This window comes from Dipteris shenzhenensis, chromosome 19 (assembly GCF_047967505.1).
Source record: "Dipteris shenzhenensis isolate YYH24624 ecotype China chromosome 19, Dip_SZ_1.0, whole genome shotgun sequence".
NCBI lineage: Eukaryota > Viridiplantae > Streptophyta > Polypodiopsida > Gleicheniales > Dipteridaceae > Dipteris > Dipteris shenzhenensis.
The window spans coordinates 38,070,202-38,080,178 of NC_141614.1; the positions used below are offsets into that span (position 1 = coordinate 38,070,202).

The window sequence follows — 9,977 nt, forward strand, 5'->3', positions numbered from 1 at the left end:
ATGTTCAATCCATTGGCTTGGTAGAGTGCCCAGCACCGATGGGGCGAGAAACGCCTGTCATTGAACTCGTTGGCGCACCCAAGTGTGCTCCATCGATGCGTCTTGCCATGAATTGAATTTAACGAACGTTGAGACTGGCAAAGTGCCTAGCACCGGTGGCCAAATGAGTCCAGCGATGACTGGCGTTGGGCTCATTGGTGCACCCAAGTGCGTGCCATAAGTTCATCCGGCCATCAGAGTTGAATGCAATGAACGACGAGGCACGCAAAAGAGTGCGAGAATGGGGCGGAGTGGAAAGGGGAAAATGGTAGTGGGAAAAAAAGGCGCTAGGGCAAGCAGCTGTGCGAAGGGGAAGGGGGGCTGGGGGCCCGGGGGAGGGTAGAGAGGGGGCTGAAGATTTTATAAGGGAGGAGAGTAAGGAGAGCAGTATAGAGAGGAGCTGTTGAGAGATTCATTGTCGTCAAGATGGCTCGTTTCTCCGTCTCTCTCTTCTTAGCAATTCTGCTTCTGGCCTCCGCCACCCTGCCGACGGCGCTTGCCCGCAAATCTGCCCGCAAGCTCAACTACAAGCCTTCCCCAAAATCCTCCTCCTCCCCCTCCATCACTCCTCCTTACACCTCCCCCTCCTCCGGCTCCTCCCCCTCAACCTCTGGCTCCCCCTCCTCTTCCACCCCCTCCATCTCCATCCCCCCCGCCACCTCCTCCCCCTCTCCCGTCTCCTCCTCTCCCTCCCCCGTTATCATCCCTCCCGTCACCTCCTCCCCTTCCCCTGTTACCATCCCCCCCGTCACTTCCTCCCCCTCCGGTGGCTATGGCGGCTACGGTTCTCGCTCTGGCACCGGCACTTCTGGGTTCGTCTCGTTTCTTTGTCCTTGCCTTGTAGCTTCTTGCTGGTTGGCTTTCGATATTGTCTGGTTTGCTGTCAAACGACGCTGCCTTCTTCGTTGCCGCTCGCTTTCGATTTTTGTACGCTTCGCTTCGTTGTTAAATGAAGCTGAATTCTCTCTTATGCGAATGTGTTGTAGTCTCAAAGAATGGTTGCGATGTTAGGAATGTATAATCTCTAGATGGGGTCTTCTGGGAATTGCATAGGAACTTCGTAACCTCTAGTTGTAGAGATCTGAGCTCGTTGTAGTCTCAAAGAATGGTTGCGATGTAAGGTCTAGGAATGTATAATCTCTAGATGTAGAGATCCTTAGTTCGGGTCTTCTGGGAACTGCATGGGAACTTCATAACCTCTAGTTGTAGAGATCTGAGCTCCTTTTGAGTCGTAGCCATTGAAGTGCGTGCCTACGTTGTCTCTAGTCCCTTCGAAGTAGCCGTAGCCTGTGTATTGTAGTGCGTGCCTACGTTTTCTCAACTTAGATGGTCTCGACGTCTCGAGCCTGTACGTGACTGTACTCAGTATAAGCTGTGATTATTTCTCAACTTAGATGGTCTCGACGTCTCGAGCCTGTACGTGACTGTGTACTCAGTATAAGCTGTGATTATTTATGAGTTATGACGTGGATTTCATAAACTGTGTCTGTAGAAGTTAATATAGTAAATGCGCGCTCGCGATGTAAGGCCTTTTAGGAACTTATCTCTAGTTGTGATATCTTAGCTCGGGTCTAGGAACTGCATAATCTCTAATTGAGTCCTCCGCTAGTCGTAGCTCTGTGTAATGAAGTGCGTGCCTACATTCTCATCCTGGGTGGTTAGTCACTGGTCAGTTAGTGTTGACTTTGCGTTCTGTTTGTGTATAGATTATAAGCTGTGCTTGTTATTGAGGTATCGTGTAGATTTTATGAACGTGTTTAGATTTTATGAACGTGTGTAGGAGGGTTACAGTAGCTGCGCTCTTTCACCTTTGCCAGATCTGTTTTTCATGAGGTATCGTGTAGAGTTTACGAACGTGTTTGTACAAGGTTATATTGTAGCTGGGCTCTTTTACGTATGCCTGTTCTGTTGTTTGTGCTCTGTAATGTGAGTCTTCATGGTTTGTAATGTACATGCGACTACTTTCTTAAGATATCTGCATACCCGTTCCGGCATGTTTGCTGCTCTTCCTGTCGAGTTTTCTTCGATCACAGATTGAATAGCTTTGATGTTGAAAGATTGTTAATTTCCTTTCAGGTTTTGGGGGCGTAACCCTGGTCGTGTGCCCAAGTTGCTCTCGCTTCTTTCGACCCTCGCTAAAATCTTTGGTCCACGGGCCCTTAAATTTTTCGGTGGAAAACTGACACTTCTCGGAGCTGTGAAAGATACTAGCCCTGATGCCATGAGTTCCCTAGCTAGAGAAGGAACTGCTTCCCTCATCAACTCTTACACCTACCACGACTTCCCTCTTTCTGTTGGTCAGGTTTTGACTCAGTTCAACCAAGCTCTCAATGCCCCTGAGACTGCTGCCGATCAAGCCCTTAAGTTCCAGCAATTGAATGAGGCTGTATGAGTGCTGGCGTTCATCACCTCTCTTAACGTTTATTCTGCTATTCTTTCTTTGCTTGTTCAAGTTGTAACCATGGAGTATGGCCTTCATATTTTTATTTTAAGTGGAATTTATCTTGCTTTTATGTTAATGTCCAACTATTCTCATTCTGTCAGTATGAAGCTGACACTTTATATTTGTTTCTTCTAAATATTATTATCTGAAAATTGCTGTTATTGCAGTATAATTTACGACTTGATGTTTTAAGGTTTGAGAGTTAAAGAGAAATGTAAACCAGTCTCTGAAAGTTAATGTAAAACCAGTGTTCTGGAAGAGAAGTGAAACAAGTGTTCTTGATAACTGACAGATGTAAAATTCAACACGTCTCTCCTCTGATGTTAGACAGGTGAAGCTAAACAGAGTCAGTTCCTTGCCCGTCTTTTATTGGTCTTGGCCTCACCTTTTAATTTTGTATTATGCCTCGTATTGAATCATTTTATAGCTAGGGATTAAGCCCTTTTACGATTCAATTCATGGCCAGGTTTTTTGAAGATTTGTAACTCCTTTGGTATTAGACTTCTATTGATAAATTTGTTTATTCGAGTGAATTGTAGATGTTTGAATGATGGTATGCGAGGTGGAGAAGGGGGAAATTTTGTGAACCTGAAGAGGGCAAAGCGGAGGGTGTGGAGCTACAACTAATTGCTGTACCTTATTGCAGTGAAGATTACAAAGAGACGGAGTAGTAGTGGAGGGATAGCTTATTGCAGTCGATATTACAAAGCTGATGTGGAGCTACAACTAATTGCTGTAGCTTTTTGCAGTGGAGATTACAAAGAGACGGAGGAGTAGTGGAGGGATAGTTTATTGCAGTCGATATTACAAAGCTGAAGCAGTCTACTCTATCTAATTTGTTTATTTGAGTGAATTGTAGATGTTTGAATGATAGTAGAGGGCAGAGTGGAGGGTATGTGGAAGTACAACATATTGCTGTAACTTATTGCAGTGGAGATTACAAAGTAACTGAGGGGTAGTGGAGGGACAGCTTATTGCAGTCTATTAGAAAGCTGATCTCAATTTACAACTGTATAGGCCCTAATTGCATCTCCTTAAAACGCATTACCCTCTACCTCCCAACTTTCGCACGAACCTATGTCCTGCGCAAAAAGATATATCCCGATCTCCTTAACCTATGCCCTGCGCTGGATTATTGATGCCTCGTCTACTTTCTCATCTTCCTCTTGCTCTTGCTTCCTCATGCTCCTCACGCTTCCTCCTTCCCCTCCCCAATAGACCTCTCCCCCCCCCCCTCCCCTTTTATTTCCCCCCCTTCCTAATGTTCATTTCCCCCCCTTCTTAATGTCACTCATTCTCCCCCGTCGTCTTTTTATTCTCTCCCCCCCTCCCCTTCCTTTTATTTCCCCCCTCCAATGTCACTCATTCTCCCCCCCCCCCCCCCCCCCCCCCCCCCCCCCTTGCCTTCTTATTCCATGAGTTGGAAGGCTTCACCAGCTCGTCCTCAACCGCCCCCCCTTCTTGTAAGGGCTTATACAAAACATTCACGATTTGGTGGCATCTCAAAGAATCCATTGCTGCCTCAATCAAATCATCCCATGAGTGGCCTTGGTCCTTCCTCTTGCGCCCCCTCTTAACACCACAAATTACTTAGGATGACAACTTGTTGCGACTCAATACACCTTTTCTCGACTTATCCTTGAATAGTACCTCTGCACGGTCTTTGCTTTTTGGGATGCGTCCTATTGGTAGCTTCACCATAAATAGCTCGAGTTGATTTCATCACGTTCTCTTGCAACTTGGATTGCTTAATGTTTTTGCTTAAAATATGGGATTTGTCTCTTATGTAACTTCATGATTAACTTCATGATGAAGATTTCATTATGTTCTTTTTTGCAATGTAACTTCATGATGTCATCATGTTATTTTTTGCAATATGGATTTACCTTTGCATGCAACTTGCTACACAACTTGTTGAATGAAAGTAAAAAAGTGCTTTTACAATGGCCTTGCAAAAGTACTTTTGTTGAAATGGACAGTCACAAATCTAGGTCCCTTTGACCTTAACAAAGGGACAGTCTCAAATCTAGGTTGCTTTGACCTAAACAAACAAAGCATGTGCAAAAACAAATAATTGATTTTTCATGTTGGGAGTCCTATTCATCCCTCTTTGCTAGATTTACATCATGGAAGGTTGTACACCTTATAGATGTACACCTTATAGATTTACATCATGGAAGGTTGTACATATCATATGCACCAAACTCAAGTACATGTCACATGCACCAAACTCATAAGATTTACTATAAAAAAGACTTTAAAAACTGTGTAAAAACATCACATTAGTGAAAACTAAAATACATCTTTCTCTCACATGCCATCCGTCAAGTGGTACCTCTTTTGGATCTAGACTAGATCATTCTCTTGCTTGTTTGTAGACACAAGTAAAGCGTATTTTAAAAAACAATAGACTTCACATTAAGCAAATATCTAAGAAATAAAAAGAACAAAAACAACTATGGGCTTGTCATTGTAAAAGTTAGTACTTGAGCATTTGCTTGTGAATATAGTAGTTAGTTAGAACTCGAACATTTTAGTTAGAACTTGAACATTCACATGCTTATGATTACGCTTGATGATTATACTTAGATTTGACAAATGTCTGAGCATCTCCTCTTGCACAAGACCTCGTGCCTTCAAAGCTATTAATCATTAGATACTTGTGATAGCCCATAAGACCTTGTGCCTTTGAAGCAATCAATCATTAGATACTTGGGATAGCCCACTACTCTAATAGTTTGAAAGAGTGTCCATTGATACGCCTTTGAAGCAATCAATCATCCGATATTTGTGATAGCCCACTACCCAAATAGTTTGAAAGAGTGTCCCCTCAATCCCCTCTTGCACAAGACATCGGGCCTTTGAAGCAATCAATCATTAGATAATTGTGATAGCCCATAGAACCTTGTGCCTTTGAAGTATAATCATTAGATACTTGTCATGGCCCACTACCCTAATGGATTTCACTAAAGTCTTTATATTTGCTTTGCGTGCATGTGTAGAAATATTGGAGTTCTCTCCAGAGCTTGTGTGCGCCTTAATAGTTTGAAAGAGTGTCCACGCATATGATTGTGTGCATTTGTGAGCAGTGTTTAGATAATGACATGGATATCACTAAAAAAGTCTTTATATTTGCTTTGTGTGCATGTGTAGAAAATATTGGAGTGCTTGATTGTGTGCTTCTGTGTGTGTATGTCCACTCATACACGTCCACTCATACGCGTGTGTGTGTGTGTGTGTGTGTGTGTGTGTGTGTGTGTGTGTCCACTCATACGTATGTACATGCTCATTTGTATTATGTAATGACAAATGGATTTCACAATAAGGTGTTTATATATGCACGTGTGCTTAAAATATTGGAGTGCCAATCATGCTTAAGGGCCATAAGAAATTTTCCAAGTGTTCATAACTATTTATGTAATTATATCATCATAATATTGAAAGAGTGTCCACTCATATGATTGTGTGCATTTGTGAGGAGTGTTTAGATAATGACATGGGTTTCACTAAAAAAAGTCTTTATATTTGCTTTGAGTGCATGCGTAGAAAATATTGGAGTGCTTGCTTGCGTGCTTCTGTGTGTGTGTCCACTCATACACGTCCACTCATACACGTGTGTGTGTGTGTCCACTCATATGTATGTGCTCACTTGTATTATGTAATGACAAATGGATTTCACAATAAGGTGTTTATATATGCACGTGTGTCTTAAAATATTGGCACTGTGTGCTTAAAATATTGGAGTGCCAATCATGCTTAAGGCCCATAAGAAATTTTCCAAGTGTTCATAACTATTTATGTAATTATATCCTTCATAATATTGGAGGGCCAACTAGGATAAAGGGTAATGGTTAGGCCTTTCTAAGGAGTCCTAATAAAATCAACTTATTTGTTGCTACTTCAAATTGAAACCCTTGCTCCAAGATTGAAGATAGTAAAAACACATTAAAGGCCCCCTTTTCTCCCCTCATAATCCCCCCCCCCCCCCCCCCCCCCCCCTTTGAACTTTAAGCAAAGTAGTAGCCCAAATCATCCTTATACCCCTTTCTATTACCTCGATGATGTCAAAATCGTTATTTCCTTGGCATTTATCACTTGCTCCAAATCGATATTTCCTTGGCTATATCAATTCACTTGCTCCAATTGTCTTGATTTTCTTTATTTCTCAAACATTGAATTTATGAATTGGTTGGCATTTGACATCCATGTTCAAAGTTTTGGACATTATGTTCCCAATGGTTTTATTTACACATGATGCTACAATAAACGAAGCTAACCAGTGTGCATAGAAACTATATACAATGATGCTACAATAAACGAAGCTAACTAGTGTGCATAGAAACTATATACAATGAACTTGCAACATTTTCATTTTCGCTTGTAAAAAATATTCTCAATTTTGTACAATTTGCAAATTTAGTTATTTTAACAAAAATATCTACATTCTCAAGAAAAACCTTCAAATTGTTGAAACCCAAAGTTTTGTGATTTGTTGAAAATAATGTTTTCTTTGAACATTGAACTTAACGACATATCAATTCAGGTTCAGCAAATATCGATTGTAGTCCAAAAGAAAAATAAGTTTTAAATTAAGATTGATGACAACTAGTGGCAAGATAGTCCCATTCATTATTAAGGTATGTCTCACTTGAGGATAAGGATGACGAAAGCTGAGCAAGCTGCAGGTGTCCATCAGGAGCGAAGAAAAGGCACAAGGTCTGTAATGCACTACCAGCAACAAGTTCCATGAGACAACTCTCATGGCCAGGATAATCTCTTTAAGGAGTGGATTAGAGAAATTGGGTTTGCATTGAGCAGGTGTGGATCTACAGTTGTTGGACCTGGCACACCCATTGAATCCTATCAGAATCCATCCATGCTATATCATCTAGATGAATCGTATAAGGAGGATTCAAGTCCTAAACGGTGTTGTAGCTATCTCGAAAGCTAAAATAACAAAGCTTTCATGGGGACGTGCTTTTTGCATTGGCGCCTCAACATCTCCGTGATAGAGTTCCACCTTGGGAGGTCCTTTTAGCTGTGTGAATCTTGGCTTACTCTCATGCATATGTATAGCAATCGCTCACCAATCAATAATTGATCGTAATTTAAATCATTTGTTCATCCATTAATGAATTATTGTTCCTTACTTCATCGCATAGCGTGATCGCTTTGCCTCCTCTGACGAAGTAGGGGTGGCATCTATGAAATTCTTCTTCATCTCCACTATGTCCAAGCTCGATGGCCTCAGAGATTTTGGAGCTCTCACCATTCTCTTCCTCTCTCACCTTCCATGTGGGAGGCTTCATGAGTGTAATGTTGTTTCTGCTCTGGGTTCAAGTCGTGATGCTCTATTTTGGTCGGGCGACAACACTTGAGTAGATTGGAGCCCACAGGAGCCAAACCGTCAATAATTATTCATCATGGGTGTGCTGTTTTGCGAAGTACGAGAACTACCAAGCGGAGTGACTTTCCTCAACATTTTGGGAGAGATTTCCATCGATGCATCTGTGATAAGAGCTGCCCATTTGTTCTTAGAACCACCAATGTGTTGCTTGTGTTCGATAGACATGGTCCACGCTTTAGCGACTCGATATTTGATGACAACCACCATGCTAATAACAATATAATGTCTAATGGAAACAACTGTGACCATATAGTATTAGCAATAAGGTGCTGAAAGAAGTGGCCCTTGGCACATTCAAAGACTATTTTTGGAGCCTTGATGTTTAGGTTGAGGATGAGCCTCACATGTCCACACTCCATCGCAGCCTCTCGTGTCTAGATTCCACTGCCCGTCGCGCTGTGATGGGTGATCTAATGCCAGAGGATTCTTTTCTTGATGGAGTGAAATACCACACAAAAAACGTGGTCCAATGTTTACTCTATGTTTGATCCAAGTATGAGGCAATAAACTCTTCATGAAAGTGCGTGCTGGTCTTAGATTCCTCATGCAAAAAGCTATACATGCAAAAGCACTCCCTCTCCATCGTGGTCGCAAGGCCTTAAGGACTAGATAAACAATCAAACCTGCTTTGAATCAGGAAATATCAAACAAAATTGACACAGCTACTATGAAGACTTCCAGCGGCATGGCACGTCATTGAAAATGGCTAAGTATCAGGAGATCAACTCATGTATAATACAAATTTGTAGAGATCCAAGTAAATACCATGAAATAAAGCACCCACAAACAAAAATCAAGAGAATTCAAGCATCCCTGCCCCGTTCACGATGTAAGGAAGAGCATCATACCCAAGATTGTTGAAGCAGTGGTGCCCTAGCTTCATGTTTGAAGCCTGTGCAGGGTCAGTAGGCGTAATCGGAGCTGATCGAGTGGAGAACACTTCAATTGCTAGACAACAATAGGAGAGGCCGCCTCGTTGTTAGACAATGCAAGATGGTTTACCTCAGCTAACCAAAGCTCCTCTTTGTTGACTTTGGAGCCAAAGTGTTAGGATTCCGCTCCTTGCTCGTGCTTCACATTGTAGTCATGTGACTAAATAGAGACAACAGATAAGGGTCGAGAGTGTCTACATAACCGGGCATCGTGCCTCCACTATCGCACCATGAAACTGGTGAGGGAAAAATGCAGCAAGTTCATTTGAGAAAAAGTAGATCGAAATTCAAGCATACCTTTCACAATTCTGTTAGTGCCTGTGATGACGTAGGAGTCGATGGTTCTTCTAGGAGCTTCTGTCTTAGCCATGGAAGAGGGGATATCAATGAAGGAGGAGTTCGTAGAAGGAGGGGAGTGAAGGATTGCGAGGGCAAGGAAGGAAAAATAAAAACTACAGACATTTTTCTAGTTTCACTATCAACAAAATCCTTGTAGCCCTCCATCTTGATAATTACACAGCCAATCGATATACCAAATACAAAAATTGCACGCACTCATGCTTGAAACTTATGATGATTCCTCACATCTCTCAAAACTCCAGCAAGCCTCATTCAGCTGGCATACTCTCAACATTGCATACCTCTCAACGAGACATTCTTATCAAATCCTTTGCCTCTCAGCAAACGCCTTCGGTGGCATGCAAACCCAGAAAGACAAAGACCTCTCATGTAGCTAATGCCACAATTCTCGGCCATTTTAAATACATATGAGCAATTATCAGGAGCCCATTTGATCTTAGAAAGTACTTGTTTCCAATCAAGTATCAGAGCAGTAGAGAAAGAACAGCCAGGTATCTTTCCTACAAATCTCCCAATAACAACCTCCCAATGATCAATAGTCCAATGTCCATATGCAGAAGTCCTCATGTTGACACACATGGATGCTATCATACAAGTCCATGGCTGCTGTTGGCGGAAAAAAGTATGGAGCATATTCGCCTTCCTTACAAGTACATGATATCTTATATTGAGGATATTTAGTCCACCATGCATCCTAGGAGAGCACACCATTTCTATCTTCATCAGTCTCAATGCTTTCATAGCAGTTTTTGTCCTCCATAACATCTCCATAGCTTAAGACATAAAGGTTGAAATA

The 9,977-nt window shown here is 42.0% G+C and overlaps 1 protein-coding gene across 1 annotated transcript; it reads left to right on the top strand.

Moving 5' to 3' along the window:
• The first annotated feature begins 436 nt into the window (after nt 1–436).
• LOC147890439 (uncharacterized) lies at nt 437–2,521 on the top strand. The gene is made up of 2 exons (XM_087391027.1): nt 437–851; nt 2,116–2,521. The coding sequence occupies exons 1-2, from the start codon at nt 466–468 to the stop codon at nt 2,429–2,431; spliced, it is 702 nt and encodes a 233-aa protein (XP_087247153.1). The 5' UTR covers nt 437–465; the 3' UTR covers nt 2,432–2,521.
• Nucleotides 2,522–9,977: the final 7,456 nt, after the last annotated feature.

Bases quoted from the DNA above. Each gene is read 5' to 3' on its own strand.
- LOC147890439 (XM_087391027.1), top strand. From the start codon at position 466: ATGGCTCGTTTCTCCGTCTCTCTCTTCTTAGCAATTCTGCTTCTGGCC. The intron at 852-2,115 runs GTTCGTCTCGTT...ATTTCCTTTCAG, and splicing joins TCTGGCACCGGCACTTCTGG to GTTTTGGGGGCGTAACCCTG.